Raw genomic sequence first — 19,471 nt, forward strand, 5'->3', positions numbered from 1 at the left:
ATAAATGAGAACTAAACATATAACTGTTAAACAAAGTGTTTTTAAAAAAAACCTAACTTAGGCTATAGTATAGTTAATAAATAATAGATAATACTTGTAATAAAAATACGCATGTATGTATGTTAAATCAAGATGATGTAAATATGACTACATACATACAAACAAATTCACATTGTGACAATTTATGACGTTTTCATGATTTCAACAACTTTATTTGCAATAAACAAATATTATATATTAAATGCATTTTCATATATAAGTTATTTTTATGAGCAGAAACAAAATTACAAAGTACCTTGCCCTGAAGTACCTTGATATTGAACACTTTTCAACTTTTTTTTTAGTAAATTTAGAAATTATTCATTAATATTAACAAAAGTAGTCCTTCAGTACAGTTTAAACTTTACTGGCGTTAAGATCATTAAATTGTACATTTGGTTGTAAAAAAACTTAAAAATAATAATAATTTTATAAATTTCAATCTAATCAAAATATTACTACGATAAGCAAATCTACAATAGATATAAAAATTATATTGGTCATCATTAAAAAATATTATTGTGCAAGAAAATTTAAAGTTTCATGTAACGGAAGTAATTTTGGCAGCAGCAACAATTTTCTAAAACTAAAATATACACAAAAAAATAAAGTGATTAGTTGCTGCAACTATTGTTAGTGTTTTCAAAAACATAAATTATTAAAATAAAAATAAAAAACATTTCACATAAAATAAATACGAAATCAATTGTCGTAAATAATAAAAAAAATATTAAAAATTCGAATATCATTGGTATGTGGTGAAGGTTCGAATGAATCGAGGGATGGATGGCTGGTTGGATTTGTTATCGGCCCAAGAATACACACATACAAAGTTCTTTTTAATCGATTATAAACTAATAATTTCTCAGCGATAGCTATTTAGTTGTTATTGTTGTTGTCGTATGAGTATTATGAAAAACGAATCTATAAAAGGCCGTTAACTTAAGTAGTACAAATCAGTTGGCCAAATTTTTTTGGACGCGTTTAAACAACAATTTTTTAGGGCAAAATGTTGCCCCGAAAATTTCTTATTGGAATCACGTTAGGATTCCTAGTATTATGTATAAATAGTGCAATCGGTAGGTGAATTAAAAATAAACACATACATACATATTTATATAAATCGAAATAATACAAGCAAAAGGATATTTAAGTGATTTACTAATAAAAAAAGTAAAAGTGAGAAATTAGGTAATTTCTAAAAATGGATTACGAAATTTCAAACAATTGATTTTGTGGATTAAAATCTTATAAAAAGGATTTATAAAACTAATAAACGTGTTGTGTTATGTAATAAATATAAAAGAAATATTTAATAGATATACATTTTTAACAAATTGAACATTGTGTTAAATCAATACAATAAAATTGTAAAATTTAAATTTTTAAGTGCACATATACATTAAGATAAAGTTATAAAACTTAAAATTTTCATCCTTAAAGGATATATGGGGCGTAAACTTTGTAATAGAAAAAAAATTATTATAGAAAAATGATATTTGTTTAAATAATTGTGTCAAAAAAAAAAAAAAATGGGCGTAACAACCCCTCTAAATTATCATTTCTGAAGGCATGATTTTGCAAAACTTTAAACCTTTTTTTAAAAATAACTGTAAAGCTCTCTTTAAAGTTAATCATTTAACTAGTTTGAATTTTTGAATTGATTTTCTGGATTTTTATATTGTGAAATTTCATAGAAATATAATTTTCAATATAACTGTCAGTTATTATAAACTTCACAATCAAATAACTAAAAACAATAAATTTTAATCATTGATAACTGCTATTGCAGACAGAGCTATAAGTGAAATAGTTTTTTTTTAATCAAATGTAATAATAAAATAATAAATTGTTATTTATTAAATTATTCGATGTAAACTTTTATAGTTTTTAGTATTCCTTAATGATATTGACATTTTAAGGCTAACCAATTTATGACTAACAAATGACTAACTGATGCTGAGGAACTAGATATCGTTGATTACTTTCTTTGCCACCATCTAAGAATACAGAATGTCAGGTTGAAATGGCTGGGAATAAGGTGTCATTATGAATTGGCTGGAAATTGCGGTGCCCAACTTATAGGTTTTATCAAGATATTCTCATAACTCTTTCTATAGTATATCGATTCGATACAACTTTCAGTTCGAAACCAACATAGGAATAGAACAGTCTTTATTCCTCCCTCCGTTTTACTTGTGTTTTTATAGTTCTTATTAGTATTTTATTTTCAATCAATGCAACATTGATTTCGATTAATGTACCGACAATTTCCAAACCTTATCTAATAGGATCTGACTTTCTTGGATAATATAGTTAGCGTGTAATTAGATTTTAAAATCGAGTTTAATTTTAGTTTCCGTATAAATAAATATGTATTAAAGTTATTATAATATTATTACACTTATTTTTTGTTCTTTAGAAAACTCACCTTTAAACTTTTGAATATTTTCTGAACTTTAAGTGACACTTTTTTATATTAAGTCCATAAAATAAGGCACGTGTTATCAAACTATAAATTATATTATACGGTTTATAGAGCAAATAGTTTTAGTAGCAAACTATTTTATAATATTGCGAAGATAAGCATAACTGGAAATTTCACCATTTCTTTACAACTAAATGATATTTATGATTAAAATCAAAAAAAAAAAAAAAAAAAATGTTAACAGAAGAAATTGAAATGTTGATAAAAATAGTACCAATTGTTAAAATTGCAAACTAGTTTATTTTACACCATTTTCAAAATTTATAGAAATTTAAACATTCTACTGTTTTTGAAACTAAACAGCTGATTTTGCGGATTTAGTTAATTTTCTGTATCCATTATAAAATGTAAACTTCGGACTATTGAATTTCACAATTCCTCCCGGTTTTACTGCTTAATGTTTGTTAATAATACTAATGTAAAATAAATCAAATAAAAATATTTCTTATATACTTCCATTTTATCAAACCCATACAAAATTTTATTTGATTACCATTATTCGTCTACAAGTGTGAGTGGACTTTAATAAATATTAGATTAAATAACGTTATTATTGTTATTACGATTATTAATATTTTAAATGTAGATAGTCTTCTTTAAAACGTTCTATTAACTAATTATTTCGTTTATCTATACTAAATAACACAATTCGAATGTATTTCAAATCTGATATTTCTGACACACTAACAACATTCAAAAATACATTTCAGATAATAGTTTCTGGTTGATGTTGAATTTATTATTATTATTATTATTGCCATTATTGCACACAAGGCATTTAGCTATTAGTTTATTAATAAAAATGTATACAATCGAACAATTCCAATGTATTTAGTTAATCACATTCCAATGTATTTAGTTAATCACACAGTGGTCATATAATGAGTAGAATATTTATTTAGTTCACATTCATTCATAATCAGTGTGTTAACACGATTATTAAATGTACGTATGAATTGATATCGATACCAACTAAATGAAAGAAATAAAACAACTATTTTTAGATCTCACTAAAAAAGATTTGATCTAGATTAGGGCTGATTCTTGCGAAAATGAACAACTGATTAAAGAATTTTTTTTACTCGTACGACTATTTCAAGTAAACTTAATGTCATAAATAATTGTATGGATTTATTTATGTACAGCTAGTTTACAATATAGATAACAACGATTCTGGCTAATGTTTTATAAAGAACCAGATTATAGTCCTTACATTTTTTTTAACTTTAAATGATTATAACATTGGATCTAGTCCAATGATCTGCATGTCTGTGAGATAAAACAAGTCTCAAATATATAAGTAAATCCTAATATAGTTCCAGGTCTAGGTATACTTTAAAGTTTAGTTTTTAGTTAAAAATTTGCAAACAATATACTACAATATAAGTAATATGTTTTGCAATTGCAGTTAATGCTGATACACACTCCTGTTATCGCTGTGAAGGCGAGGAATGTGAAGATCCCGTTGTTGCAGAATGTACTAACGTTAAGGAAAGTGACAAGTGTTTCATACGCTTTGAAGCCATCACCAACGATGCAGTACAAATGGGTTGTCTTACGGATTTCATTGAGGAAAATGAAATTGTGGAATTGATTAAAAGCAAAGCTTTATATGTATGCAATGGTTCAAATTGTAATGACTTTGCCAAATTACCAAATCCCAGCCAGTGTACACTATGTTCATCGACCGATGAGGAGGCATGCGCAACCAAGCCCACAACCATTACTAAACAGTTATCTTGTAATGTTATACCCTATACCCAGTGCTATCAACGTGTAAATGGTAATGCAACTGAACGTGGGTGTTTGTCCGATTTGGAGGGTGATGAGTTTTACAACTGTTTAACTGGAGTTGATGACAAATGCAAGGTTTGTGAAGGCAAAGGCTGTAACGAAGAGGTAAGTAAATAATGTTCTTGACTAAATCGAACTTGGCTCTTAAACATATTTTTTGTTATTTCTGAAGATTATTCCCAGTAATCGTAGAAGATGTCAACGTTGTAGTTCCGAAACAGATGCTACTTGCCAAAGTTCGCCGGTTGCCTTATCAGTGTGTCCTACATATGATGAAACTGATGGTTGTGTAGCTATTTATGAAAATGGCGTTACCACTCGCGGTTGCAAAACTGAGTTCGAATGTAATTCACAAAAGAAAAATTGTCAATATTGCACAAGTGATGGCTGTAATACAGCCAACATTAAGAGACGTTATGAAGATCTTTATGCAATTTTTCAAGATGTTCCTTTGAATTGCAATACCTGCAAAGATGAAGAATGTGAGCCAGGTAAACCTCGTAATCCCAACAAATGTGAAGGTGATCCCTATCAAGATTGTATGACCGTTTTCGATGCCAGCGGTAAAGTAATTCGTCGTGGTTGTGAATTCTCAGTTTTAGGCGAACAAAAAACGCACTGTGATTCAAACCCTGAATTGTGCTTCAAATGCAAGGCCAATGGTTGCAACGATATGACCGATGCCAAAACATATCAGGAATGTTTGTACTGTGACGCTGCTACAAATCCCGATTGTTTATTTAATCCTAGTGCCATAACTACAACACGCAAATGTTCACTTGGTTGTGTAGCTTCTCTTTATCCCCGCAAATCGAATCCTAAAGTAAGCGATTTTGTACGAACCTGTTTCGAGGACATCGAGCCCGATAACCGTGAATCTTGCAATTCCGAAAATAATTGTGTTAAATGTTTAGAGAATAAATGTAACACTAATGTTTTGCCTGCCGAGGGACGTCTCACATGCTTGCATTGTGAAGGTGCCGATTGTGATAAGCCAAAGTCAAAACAATGCGTCGGCTATAATCCTAATGACATGTGTTATATGTACTTTGATAATGTAACTTTCAGCGCCGTACGTATGGGATGTCGTAGTGATCTTGACGACAATCAATTAAAAGCACAAATTAAACAATATTTCATTTGTGATGGAGATAATTGCAATGATTCTAAAAATCTACCCGAAACTAAATTATGTACTGTTTGCGATTCACAAAATGACGTTAATTGTGCTGTAGATCCATCTAAAATATTGGATCAAGACAAATGTGAAAACCCACCTTATACTCAATGTTATACCCGTATACGTGATGGTAAGTTTTATTAAAAAATGTCTAAAAATGCTTGATTTTAATATGTTATATGTTTTCAGATGGTCACACTGAACGCGGATGTTTGTCAAAATTGCCCACAGACATTTTTATTACTTGTCATGATGGTCTTTCAAGTTCCAAATGCAGAATTTGCACCGATGACAATTGCAACAATAAAATTTATCCATCTAATCGTCAGAGATGTCACCGTTGCAATTCAGCCACCGACGCTAATTGTGAAGATAATTCTAAAGTCATTCAGCCTTGTCCCCTCTACGAGCCACAAGACGCTTGCGTAACTCAATGGATCGATGGTATTACACGTCGTGACTGTGCCTCTGAAATAAGTTGCGAAGGCTTAGGACGCAAAAATTGTCGCAAATGCTTGGATAGTGGTTGCAATAATGTAAATTTGGCCGACGAAGATATTGGTGATGTAGGTGTATTCACAGATTTGCCCCTCAGTTGCCAAAAATGCAATAGTATTGAAGAGTGCAAGTTATCGACCGATGCTCTCGGAGTGTGTACTGGCAATGTCAATCAAGCATGTACTACAGCTTTTAATGAGAATGGAGAAGTTGTTGCCCGTGGATGCAGCGACAGCCTGGAGAATATTTGTTTGGCAGAAGAAAATTTGTGTATAGATTGCAAATCAAATGCCTGTAATTCAGCAACATCCGAGAGTGAATATGTTGATTGCATATTCTGCGATTCTAAAAATGGAGATGATTGTACATTCAATGTCGATGCCATTAAACGCAGCCGCAAATGTTTAAAGGGTTGTATGACTGCTCTTTATCCACGTACCAAGGACGATTATCCAGTTTATGAGCTAACACGCACTTGCTTGGATGATAAGGACTTAGATGATCGTAACAAATGTGAGTCTTCCAAAGATCCCAAATGCAAATCTTGCTTAGGTGAAAAATGCAACAAAGATGTTTTGGGTTCACGCAAATCCTGTTACCAGTGTAAGGGAGATGAATGTCAAATACCCGAGGCTAAAACTTGCCGCGCTGTAATGGACAATGACCAATGTTTTATGCAATGGGATGAGACAGGTTCCCTTATAGAAATGGGATGTAAGAGCAAATATGATCCCGCTGAAGTAGACATTTTGCTTAAGGGAAAATATTTGTGGTTGTGTGACGAAGACAACTGCAACCATATTGAAGATACTCCTAATGCACAAATTTGTGTTCTTTGCAACTCTAGAACAGATTCTAATTGTGCCATTAATGCAACTGAGGTAAAATCAATAACATCTTGCGCTAAAGCACCATATACCCAGTGTTACAGCCGTGTATTAGAGAGTAAGTGGTCATAGCAAAAAATAATTATTGAAACAACAATAGACTAATATATTGCATTCAATTTTAGATGGACACACTGAACGTGGTTGTTTGTCGAATTTAGAAGGTGATGATTTCGTTGACTGCCTTAACAATAAAAACAGTACCAAGTGTTTAAGCTGTGTAGGAGATAAATGTAACCAAGAGGTAGGTTTAAATACCAAAACAAATTAAGCATATACAAATGTGTATTTTTATATTAGGAATACCCAAGCAATCGTTTGTCTTGCCACGTTTGTTCCTCCACTTCTTCTGCTTCATGTGAAAACAAACCCGATTCTTCTCAAGTCTGTCTGTTGTATGCCCCGAATGATAAATGCGTATCGAAACTAGATGTTAATGGCTATACTATACGTGGTTGTAGTTCACAAGTAAGTTGTGATGCATCACTGCCTGGTAATTGTCAAGAATGTGAAGGAGACGTATGCAATGTGGCCAATTTAAAACGTAAATCTGATGGCAAACCTGGTCAATGGCAATCATTGCCTTTGACCTGCTTCGCTTGCAACAACTTAGAAGACTGTGCTGCTGGCTCTAATCAACAACAAGTATGTTCCAATACTGAATATTGCATGACTGTATTCGATACAAATGGCAAAGTTATCAAACGTGGCTGCAGCGATACCGTCGAAAAGGATCAGGGAAGTTACTGTGATTCGAACTCCTCTAATTGCTTTAACTGTAATTCCAATTTGTGCAACAAAGCCACCAGCTTGAGCAATTATGTTGATTGCATTTACTGTAACTCCGAAACCAATGCAGATTGTGCTTTAAATCCTTCAGCAGTTGCTAACCGTCGTCAATGCAATGGTGGTTGCATGACAGCTCTTTATCCCGCAGCCAACAGTTCTTCATTTGAACTTGTACGTACTTGCCTCGATGATAAGGATGCCTCTGATCAGACTGTTTGCTCTAGTGGAAGTTCCACAGATTGCAAGTCATGCTCTGGTTCTGCCTGTAATACTCATAAGTTACCAGAAAGTCGTTTATCCTGCTACCATTGCCAAGGCGAAAACTGTGAAGATGCTCAAACATCAGAGTGTTTGAAATATAAACCCGACGATCAATGCTTTATACTTTTCAATAATATGAGTGACATTGTCCAAATGGGTTGCATCAGTGATTTGGAAGATGAATTTGCATCTAGTAACCTTCACCTCTTGTACAAATGCAATACAACTGATAATTGCAATAGTTACGAAAATATTCCCACCTCCACAATTTGTGCGTTGTGTAATTCCAATGAAGACGAAGACTGTGCCTCCGATCCCGCAAATGTTCCAAATGTGGCAACATGTTCGGCTTTGCCTAACACTCAGTGTTTCACTAAAGTCAATAAAGGTAATATTGTCAATATAAAAATAAAATACGGTCGCATCTCAACTGGAAATTAATTTCAGATGGATCAACACAACGTGGTTGTGTAAATAAATTAACTGCAACTCAAATAAACGCTTGTCTCGACGGCACTGATAAAGATTGCAGTGTGTGTGAAGGTGACAGATGTAATATTGAAGTAAGTGTGAGAAATTGACGTATAATACCGAATTTGATTACGATTAATTAATTACGATTAATTTGTTTTTACAGATTTTCCCTGCTGATCGTCGCAGTTGCCAACGTTGCAACACCAAAGATGATCCCGAATGTGAATGTTCGCCGAATTTCGCTTCCGTTTGTCCCGTCTACTCCAGCGGCCAATATTGTGCAACCAAATTGGTTAATGGTCACACGTACCGTGGCTGCAGTACCGAATTCCAATGTGATGACAATGATAAACAATACTGCCGAGTGTGCCGCGATTCAGACAATTGCAACGTTGTCGATTTAGCCAGTACTAATATCGGTTATCCTGGAAACTGGCAAGGACTTCCTATTAACTGTTATACATGCAAAAATGAAGAGTGTCAAGATAGCAAACAGGTTTTAATTCAGGCCTGTCGGAATAACATAAGACAAAACTGTGCTACCGTATTCGCATCAAATGGTACGGTCGTTGAACGTGGTTGTTCAGATTCAGTGTACGATGGAGATAATGGAAATTACTGTGATGAAAATCCTGCATATTGTAAATTCTGCAAATCGAGTGGTTGCAACTTGGCTAATAACTTGGCCGATTTTGGTGACTGCTTGTTTTGTGAGGGCGCTGACAATTCCGACTGCATTACTCATCCAGAAAACATTAAACGCACACGTTCATGTCACAAAGGATGCATGACGGGCTTGTATCCACGTAAAAATGAAGAAAATCCAGCCTATGAATTGGCCAGAGGATGTTTGGATGATTTGGACTTGGATGATCGTGAAGATTGTAAAGCTGGCACAAAACCGTATTGTCAGGTTTGTGATGGCAGCTCATGCAATACTGCAAAAATACCTGAAAACAGACTCAAGTGTAATGTTTGCAATGGTGCCGACTGTGATGAACCGAAAAGTGCTGAATGTACAGCATTCCGCGAGAATGATCAATGCTTCACGTTGTTTGCCGATGAAAACGATGTGCAACGCATGGGATGTGCTAGCGATTTGGACAACTCTGACTTGGTCGATTTGAAGCGTCAACTCCTTTTATGCGATGGTGACAACTGTAATACATTTGAAAACTTCCCCATCCCTACTTCTTGTAGATGGTGTAACTCATTGGATGATCCCGATTGTGCATCCAAGCCCACAACAAGTACAGCCACCGTTTGTCAACTTTTCCCAAATACTGAATGCTTCACACGCATCGATGTTGGTAAGAACCTTTAACCAAAATCTTATTTTCCATTTCTAAATATATTTTTTTATTTTTTGTAGATGGAGTCACCCATCGCGGTTGTTTGTCTGATGTTAATGATGATGTATTTACTGATTGCTCTAGTGGAAATAGCACTACTTGTAAGTTGTGTACCACAAACAATTGCAATGTTGAGATTTATCCAGAAGGACGCCGCAGTTGTATCCAATGTGATTCAGCTGTATTTCCTGGTTGTGAAGACAATGCCAAAGATTTTGCCAGTGTCTGTACTTTGTACGATGAAAACGATAGTTGTGTAACCAAATTGCAAGGTGATCGAACCATACGTGGTTGTGCATCAGAAATTACATGCGATACTAGCAACCGTGATACTTGTCGCATATGCAACAATACCGATAACTGCAACACCGTTAATCTATTGCCAGGATACGTTGGAGAACCAGGCAAGTGGCAAGGACTACCACTTAACTGTTACCACTGTGAAGGCGATGAATGTCGCAATGGAAAGGGAACTGTAGGCAAATGTGAGGGCAACAATTTACAAACATGTATGACTGTATTCAGTAAGGAAGGTACTGTAGAGAAACGTGGTTGTAGTGATGCAGTCATAAGTACGCAATCCGACTACTGCGATGAAAACCCCGATAAATGTTTTGCTTGCAAATCTAACGGATGTAACGATGCTAAGAGCTTAAATGATTATATTGACTGTTACTTCTGTGATTCTTCAGATAGCAGTAGCTGCTCTGTTAATTTCCAAGCTTCTAAGACCAAAACACGAAAGTGCCAAAAGAGCTGTATGGTAGCATTATATCCTCGCACCAGCTCAAATGATCCATCCTACGAGCTTTCACGTACCTGTTTAGATGATTTAGATCTGGATGATCGTGAAGCATGTGCCAATGGTGAAAAGAAATTATGCAAAGCATGTGATGGCCCACGTTGCAATACCATGAATGTTCCCGAAGAACGCTTTGAATGTTACAAGTGCGTCGATGATGATTGCGAAGACGTGAAATCAGAACAATGCAACTCATATCATGCCAATGACCAATGTTATACACTGTTCAACAACGAAAGTTCAATTGTTGCCATGGGATGTCGCAGTGAATTTGAAATGGATGTTATTAATAAACTCGTTAAACAAAAACAGTTGTTATTGTGCAATGAAAAGAATTGTAATGCACCAGAAAATATTCCCACACCTAAGCAATGCTCTGTTTGTAATTCAGCTGAAAATCCCCTCTGTGCCACAAATCCCAATTTAGTGGACAACATTCAACGGTGCGCCTCCTTGCCATTTACAGAATGTTTCACTCGCGTTAATAGCTGTAAGTATTATAACAATTTGTATGACGTCTAGGATTATATTTATTTATTTTATTTTTTAGACGGACACACCGAACGTGGCTGTTTGGGATCTCTTGAAGAAGATGTATTTTACGGTTGCTTAATGAACACCGACGGTTTATGCGAGACTTGTGTAGGAGACAAATGCAATGAAATCGATGTATTCCCAGCCAATCGTAGGAAATGTCAACAGTGCAATTCTGCCATCGATCCAAAATGTGCCTCTGCACCCTCAAGCAATAAAGTCTGTGAAATTTACCAGGCAAATGACCAATGTGTAACGAATTTCCGCGATGGTGTAACAACCCGTGGGTGTGGATCCAACATGAAATGTGACAACGAAAACGACCCCCGTACATGCCGTGTTTGTGAAGGTGATGGTTGTAACACCATAAACTTGGAAAAGATTATTGAGGATGGTGTTCCTGGTAGATGGCAGGATGTTCCTCTAACTTGCTACACTTGCAAAGGTGAAGAAGAATGCACATCTAAGGGTTATTTCCGTTCTTGTGAAAACAACCCCATTCAAAATTGTATGACTGTATTTAATGCTGATGGTAAGGTAATTCAAAGAGGTTGCAGCGATGCAGTACAAACAGATAACCAATCATATTGCGAAGTCAACTCTGAAAAGTGTTTACGTTGCAACTCGAACGGTTGTAATCAAGCCACCAGCTTAGGAGAATATGTCGAGTGCTTATCGTGCGACACTGATGCTAATGGTAATTGTATTTCAAATGTTGCCGGTATTACAAAGACTCGCCAGTGCTATAAATACTGCATGACTGCCTTATATCCCCGCTTTAAGGAGGAAAATCCTTCATATGGTTTATCCAGATCTTGCTATGATGATATGGATCTCGATGATCGCGAACTTTGTGCTTCTGGCAAGAAAGAGTTTTGCAAAGTATGCAATACAGCGAAGTGTAATATCATCGATATGCCAGAAAAACGTCACAGTTGTTATATTTGTGAAGGCGATGACTGCCAAGATCCGAAGACCAAAGAATGTCCCACATATCGCCAAGATGACAAATGCTATACTCGTTTCGATGAAAAGAATACCGTTGTAGCATTTGGTTGCCGCAGTGAATTTAGCAATGTAGAAGCAGATTATTTATTGAAACACAAACGCCTTCACCTTTGCGATGGTGAAAATTGCAATACTTTTGACAACATTCCCGCTGCTCAAACTTGTGCTCTTTGCAATTCACGCACGGATAGCAACTGCGCTGTAAATCCTACCGCTGTTACTGGACAAACTACATGCTCTGTTTCACCATTCACTGAATGTTATTCACGTGTGTTATCCGACGGTGCTACCGAACGTGGTTGCTTATCAAATTTGTACGATGATGAATTCGTAGGCTGTTTGAATGGAACATCAACAACATGTAAATCATGTAAGGGAAATAACTGCAATAAGGATGTTTTCCCCGAGTCCCGTCTCAAGTGTCACGTTTGCGACTCTAGTGTTGATCCAACTTGCGAAGATAATCCCAACAGTTTAAGTATCTGTTCAATATATGATGCTGAAGATACTTGCGTAACAGCCTTCCGCAACGATGTCACTTATCGTGGATGTAGTTCAAATTTGGTCTGTGATGCTACAAATCCCAGAACATGTGCCAAATGTTCCGGTGAAGGTTGCAACACTGTCAATTTGGCCAAGAAACAAGATGATAACTTTGGTAAATGGCAGGACCTTCCCTTGACTTGTCTTAGCTGCTCAGGTGATGATTGTAATTCAGCAACAACGACTGTGTCTCTGACTTGCGAATTGAATAACGAACAAGATTGTATGACTGTATTTGATAATAGCGGTAAAGTAATTCGTCGCGGTTGTGCCGATCTTGTCGAAAGTGAATATTGCTCGGGAAATGATGACAGTTGCTATAGCTGTAAATCAAACAATTGTAACACTGCCACTTCAAAAGCAGAATTTGTAGATTGTGTTTATTGCAACTCTTATAAAGACCAGGACTGTGTATGGAATCCACTAAGCTCTAATCATAAGACAAGAAAATGTCACGGTGGTTGTATGACTGCATTGTTCCCATCAGATAGCACGACAAAGCCTACTTATGACCTCATTCGCACCTGTCTGAACGACAAAGAGGTGTCTGATCAAAAGACTTGTACGGAGGGCAAAGATGGAAATTGTTCCGCATGCACTGGCAACAACTGTAACACAAACAATTTACCAGAAAATCGACTATCCTGCTTTACATGCCAAGGAGAAACTTGTGAGGATCCCGTGTCTAAAGTATGTCCATTGTATAAGGAAAATGACCAATGCTTTATTAGATTCGACAACACAAACAGTGTTTCTGAAATGGGATGTATCAGTTCGTTCCGCAACCAAAATTTGGAGAGCATCATAAAAACAAAGAGGGTGCACGTGTGTTCGGGATCTAATTGTAACTCTTTAGACAAAATACCAAGTACACAATCATGTGCTGTCTGCGATTCTACAGAGGATGTTTCTTGTGCTGTGAACCCCATCGAAATTGGTACTTTCAATACCTGCAGCATGTTGCCCTACACAAGCTGTTACAGCAAATTAACTGAGGGTAAGTAACATAATTATAATTATTAAGTATTTATTAAATAAATTATTTATTAAATAAATTTCTGAGTAGCCGGCACAACTGAAAGAGGATGCTTGACTGACTTGCCAGCTGATGACTTCGCTGCTTGTGTCTTAGGTAACGACAAGAACTGTGGTGTCTGCAATGAACACGGTTGCAACAGAGAGGTATGCATACCTATATTGTACAAATAAATAGCTGAAAAATATATATATTGTTTCTTTTTATATTCGTAGATATTCCCAGCAGATCGCCAACAATGTTTTACTTGCACATCTGAAGAAGAGTCTAACTGCGATTCTTTCCCCACCACTAAAATGGCTTGTCCTATCGTAAGTGATAGTGAATCATGTGTAAGCGCTTTAAGTGGAAATGTTACAGTTCGTGGATGCAAATCCTCTATTTACTGCGATGCCAACGATAGCACCTCTTGTCGTTCCTGCTTCGGAAGTGAATGTAATTCTATTGATTTGCTAAATAAGCAAGATGATGGTTACCACGGTGTCTGGCAAGACCTTCCACTTAAATGTCATACATGCGAAGGAGAACACTGCTTGTATTCGTTGGGACCAACACTTAACTGTTCCAGCCGCAATATCAATCAGGATTGTATGACAGTTTTTGATGAATTGGGTCGCGTTGAAAGACGTGGTTGTTCCGATGATGTTGAAGACTACAAGGATTTGTATTGCAGACAACATCCCGAACGGTGCTTCAGATGTAAGTCCAATGAATGTAACATTGCCTGGAGTACTGAGGAATATGTTGAATGTTCCTTCTGTGATTCTTCCGTTGAACCGTTCTGTATTCTTAATCCCGACTATAATGGCTTCAAATCTAGAAAATGTTACAAGAACTGTATGGTAGCTATGAAAGGTCAACAAGTCATACGTTCCTGTTTAGACGACAAAGAAATGTCGATACAAAACCGTTGTCAGCAAAGTGGTTCCACAGAATGCGCCGCATGTTCAGGAAACGAATGTAATAAATTCGTATTCCCAGAGAATCGACTTAAATGTCATGTCTGTACCGGCTCCTCGTGCTCCAGCAGTGTAGGTCAATATTGTGAGCTTTATGAAAGCAACGACTATTGCTTCGCTAAATACGAAAATAATTTAGTCAATTTAATGGGTTGTGCCTCTTCTCAAAATGCCAGCGATATTGCCGAGTGGACCGCTCAAAATAAACTATACAAGTGTAATGGCAATGACTGCAATGAATTATCACGTTTACCCAAGGCAGGCGTGTGTGTATCGTGTGATTCTAGCAAAACACCTAATTGTGCTCAAAATCCTACAGAAATATCTACCACCGAAACATGCGCTGCACCAAATGATAAATGTTTCACACGAATTGATGGCCAAGGTCACACAATCAGAGGTTGCTTTAATAGCTTGAGTGCTAGTGAACAATCATGCGAGTCTCTTGGCACTTGTGCAGTGTGTTCCGGAGAAAAATGCAATAATGAGGTAATGTCAACTACACTAATCTATTATCTTGGGCATATATTTATTTTGACTTTTCCTTACTTTTCGTTTATAAATTTAGATCTATCCAGCAAACCGTCGTGAATGTCATATCTGTAATTCTGTAGCGGATAGAAATTGTGCGCAAAATCCTTCTAGTCTGAAAGTGTGTCCCATATATGTTGCCGACGACAAGTGTGTTTCCTCTTTGAATGATGCTGGGTTACTTACACGTGGTTGTGCCTCTCAATTAAAATGCGAAAACAATGACAGTGGATATTGCAATGTCTGTAATACGAATGGATGTAATACCGTCGAACTCAAGGGCTCTGCAAATATAGCCACCAACAGTCTTTTCCTAACACTTCTTCTGTCGGTCGTATCTATTTTAGTGTTGAAATATTAAGACCATTAATAGTTCGTACACCTTAAGAGACCTCAAATCACAACTCATCAATCAATTGACGAAATCAACTAGTAACTAGTCCCTTAATTGTCCCATAATTAGTTTCTTTTGTATTTTGCCTAATCCATAATTTTATTTGTTCATATTTATATACCTAAATATATTATTATATAATATATACAATTTTCTATTCACAAAAAGTGCTCACTTACGGGTACTAAGTTTTTGATTATAATTAAGTTCTCAATGTAATTATAGATTTGTTTAGAATCGAAAGAAAATAATTGCCATTAAATAAAAACGATATATATGTACATATTTTTTTAATTTACGATGTTGAAATCATTTTGGGAATAATTCTAAGTGGGAACCAAACATAACATGATATGAAATTATTTCAATTTCGATTTTTATATATCGAATAACTCGTATAAAAACACAGAAATTTAATAATTTTACTTACTTTGTGGGGATACGCCAAATGCCAGGTGACATTAAACTTGGACCCTGATAATAAAGATGTACGAATCGATCCTAAAATAGTAATAGAAAAATATTTTAAAATCTTTATGTAATTGTTATGTATTAATACAACTATCTCTATATATAACAAGCAAGAGTGTAAACTATGAACATGCAAGTAGGGTAAATTATGCACCGATATCGTAAAATTTGGTAGATAGATTGGGGTTCTTATAACATTTAATTGTTTCGAAATTCATCGCTATTCTCGTATTTTTAATTCAGTCATGTATGAACTTGCTTATGTCAAATTTTATCGCATGTATTTATAAGACAGTATTGAACCGATCTTCATAAAATTTGGTAGAGAGATTTTGGTTTGTAAAAAACTTGTTTATGTCTAATTACATCGCTGTACTCGTATTTTGAAACTCGTAATTAACGTTAAAGTCATTTTTTAAAGAGGGACCTTTTGTGGAGGATAGGATAAATTATGGGCCGATACTCATAAAATTTTGTATAGAGATTTGGGCTTACATGAAATTGATAAAATTGAGAGTTAAAATCGTTGAAAATTTTATCTCTTGATCTCTTTACGTTCGAACCCTATCGTACTTTCTACAGACAGACGGACGGACATGGATATATCTTTTTAGAACATTAAACTGGATTGATTCAAGCATTGCTTGATTGAGTCTTTATTTAGTGTAGGGGAATTACAAAACTTTTATAACGTTTAAATAAATTTATAGAAATTTCGCGGAAGATAGTTTGGTCTATAAAGGTACCTTCAGACCTATCAAATATTTGAAGAAAAAGTCGCAACTATTATTTTTTGTAAATTTATTGTAGATTCTGCATGATTTTTGTAATTGCAAATAATGTCGAAACAAATAATAAAAATGTTCCGAATTGATGTCGTCAAAGATAATCTATGTCTGTGCAAATAAATATAAATTAAAATAAAACAAAATGTCGATTTTATAGGGGTGACGTCATTTTTGCCAAATATTTATTAGGTGTGAACGTAGCTTAATAAAACTCGTTAAATTACTTACGATTTAAATTTCTAATTTCCAAAATATTTCTAGATTTCATTTCAACATTTTCAAAGAAATATTGTACTTTTCTGAAATATTTATAACACTTGATAAGATATCAAAGTTTTATTTATCCACTTATTAACCACTTTATTTTGTAGCATTTCTTCGATGATTTTCGTTATTTACACCTGTGATCTACATAAATTCTATATGTTCCAATTTAAGTCAAACGGTTTTATTAAAAAAAAATGAAACTAGAACAAATTTAAGAGCAATTTACTAAACAATATAATTTTAGTTATTACAAGATAATTATATGTCAGCAATACATACACACATGAATACGAGTCTAGATTTTTTAAGTTGATAGATTTTAATGGTTTGAAAGTATTCAATTTCAAATATTTTTTACTTGTATTTTGTTTACATACAGACAGTTTAAATACGCATGTATGTATGAATATTAGGCCAGTCCTTAAAACATGAATTGATCTTGAACGATCTAGTTTTAATTTTTACAATAAAGTTCTTAATATCGAAGCAATTAGTTTCAGGTACTAAAATAAACATTGATAAGTTTTTTTTGTCCATCTAATACCAACACATTTTTTAATGGGCTAGACTTATTAGACACATACTATCTAAGTTTATCAACATCTTACGTGTTTATACATCTAAAGTATATATGAACAAACAAATGAATCTTGATACAGACGTGAATGTTTAATTTTAATTGTGGCTTTGCATTTAGACAAGGTCAATGGGAACTTGTTGTATTTTCTTTCATTTTACATTCGCAACATATCTTTCTCTTCAGATTTTAGCAAGATGATGTTTTTTAGCAAAAAAAAAAAGAAAATCTATTTACCATTTACCAAATTTGACTCATAGATTTAACATGTAATTCCAAATTATTGAAATTATTGAGATTACACGCAGAGAAACAACATGGTTAGGTCAACTATTCTATGTTTTTTGTAACAATATTTTGTTGTCATAACCAAACATTTATTATTTTTATTGAACTTCATTACAGAAAACATTTATATGCTTATGACAATTATAAATTTGAGAATGATTCTCTAAAAAATAACTATTTCTACAACAAATAAATAATGATAATTATGTAAACATATTGTATTATTTCGAACCATTTAAACTATCAAATAACCATTAAATGGTAGGATTTTACAAGTTTATCCATATAATGTTTAAGATATAAGTAATAGACGTTTACTATTTTGGTATCAGATCAGATTAAATAAATTGTTAAACAAAAGTAGTGTTAAAACTACATTTTACGCCGAGCACATTATATTAACCATATTATGTTTAATATGTAACCATAATGATTATATGATTACATGAAACCATAATGTGGTTGCTTGAAACTACAATATGATGCTACAACATCACATTATGATTAATAAAACTATATTATGTTGAAATATTCGGTCTATATTTAATCATAATATGATAGGTTATTATACTAATAATGATCATAATATGATATTTCTTGATAGTAAAAATGATCATAATAAGTTTTAACTTTAACCATAATTCTAACCATAATATGTTGCTATTAGATTATGGTTACCACAACTATATTTTTTCTGCGTGTATTTAAACGATACTTAGCTTATATAAACTATTTCAAACTTATTATGATAAAAATGTATCCCGTTAAAAATGAATGGATTGCTTTGGGAGACGTTGTAATTTTGAATAGCAATTAGCTTTCAGTGATTTTAAAAGAACGTTGTAATCACATGTCACTGTGAGTCTCAACAATATTCATGGAAACTCGTAAACACTTTATGTAAAAAGATCCACATGGAACTGAAGATCATTTCTGTCAGTCGCAATCAAAATAGCTCATTTCTACTGTTCTATGCTAAGGTTGGATCAAGGTCAAAAGCAAAATAATATTTTTATAAAATTTAAGGAAAAATTAATACTTTGACGACTATTTATCCTTTGAATAAATTCCTTATTGGTAGAACGCAACATTTTCATTTTACAGGTTTAATGAGCTGCAGTCAAAACTGAGTCCTTACTTTCAAGATTATATTGTTTAAGTTGTCCGGCGGCTAGAGCCAGATTCCGGCCGAACCTTACTTTAATTTTCAATTAATTTACTTTACTAATTATGGAGGAATGTTGTTTCAGTATACGGTGTGGTCTAGTAGAGTGGTAGATATCATATTTAGTTGGTCAAATCCTGCAGAATTATAAAGCATTGTTATTATGTATAAACAATTGTATGCATCGATGCAGCTGCATAATAAAAAAAAAAACGTTTATTTTTTACAAAAACACCTATTGTTTTTTTAGATTTTAGCAAGTCTTCTTCATTTTCAATTTCCCACACGCACACATACAAGTGTAATGGGATAATACGTTTTACAAAACAAAAATGTACATGTTTAA

General features: G+C 34.1%; 2 protein-coding genes across 5 annotated transcripts in view; one reads left to right on the top strand and one right to left on the bottom strand.

Annotated features, from left to right (window-relative positions):
• LOC111675363 overlaps positions 1 to 19,471 on the bottom strand; it is a 105,855-nt gene that overhangs the window by 25,814 nt on the left and 60,570 nt on the right. For all 4 annotated transcript variants that reach the window (XM_046953679.1, XM_046953680.1, XM_046953683.1 and 1 more), the window contains exon 4: positions 16,000 to 16,070. In XM_046953679.1, coding sequence (XP_046809635.1) covers positions 16,000 to 16,070 — 71 coding nt within the window. The remainder of the gene's footprint in view (positions 1 to 15,999; positions 16,071 to 19,471) is intronic.
• LOC111675354 lies at positions 406 to 15,863 on the top strand. Its single transcript, XM_023436107.2, has 13 exons — positions 406 to 1,118; positions 3,936 to 4,426; positions 4,494 to 5,631; positions 5,691 to 6,944; positions 7,012 to 7,130; positions 7,187 to 8,324; positions 8,384 to 8,499; positions 8,574 to 9,720; positions 9,783 to 11,054; positions 11,115 to 13,646; positions 13,716 to 13,831; positions 13,901 to 15,133; positions 15,213 to 15,863. Exons 1-13 carry the CDS (start codon positions 1,049 to 1,051, stop codon positions 15,534 to 15,536), a joined length of 10,950 nt encoding a protein of 3,649 aa, XP_023291875.2. The 5' UTR covers positions 406 to 1,048; the 3' UTR covers positions 15,537 to 15,863.

Source organism: Lucilia cuprina, chromosome 6, assembly GCF_022045245.1.
Source record: "Lucilia cuprina isolate Lc7/37 chromosome 6, ASM2204524v1, whole genome shotgun sequence".
Lineage (NCBI taxonomy): Eukaryota > Metazoa > Arthropoda > Insecta > Diptera > Calliphoridae > Lucilia > Lucilia cuprina.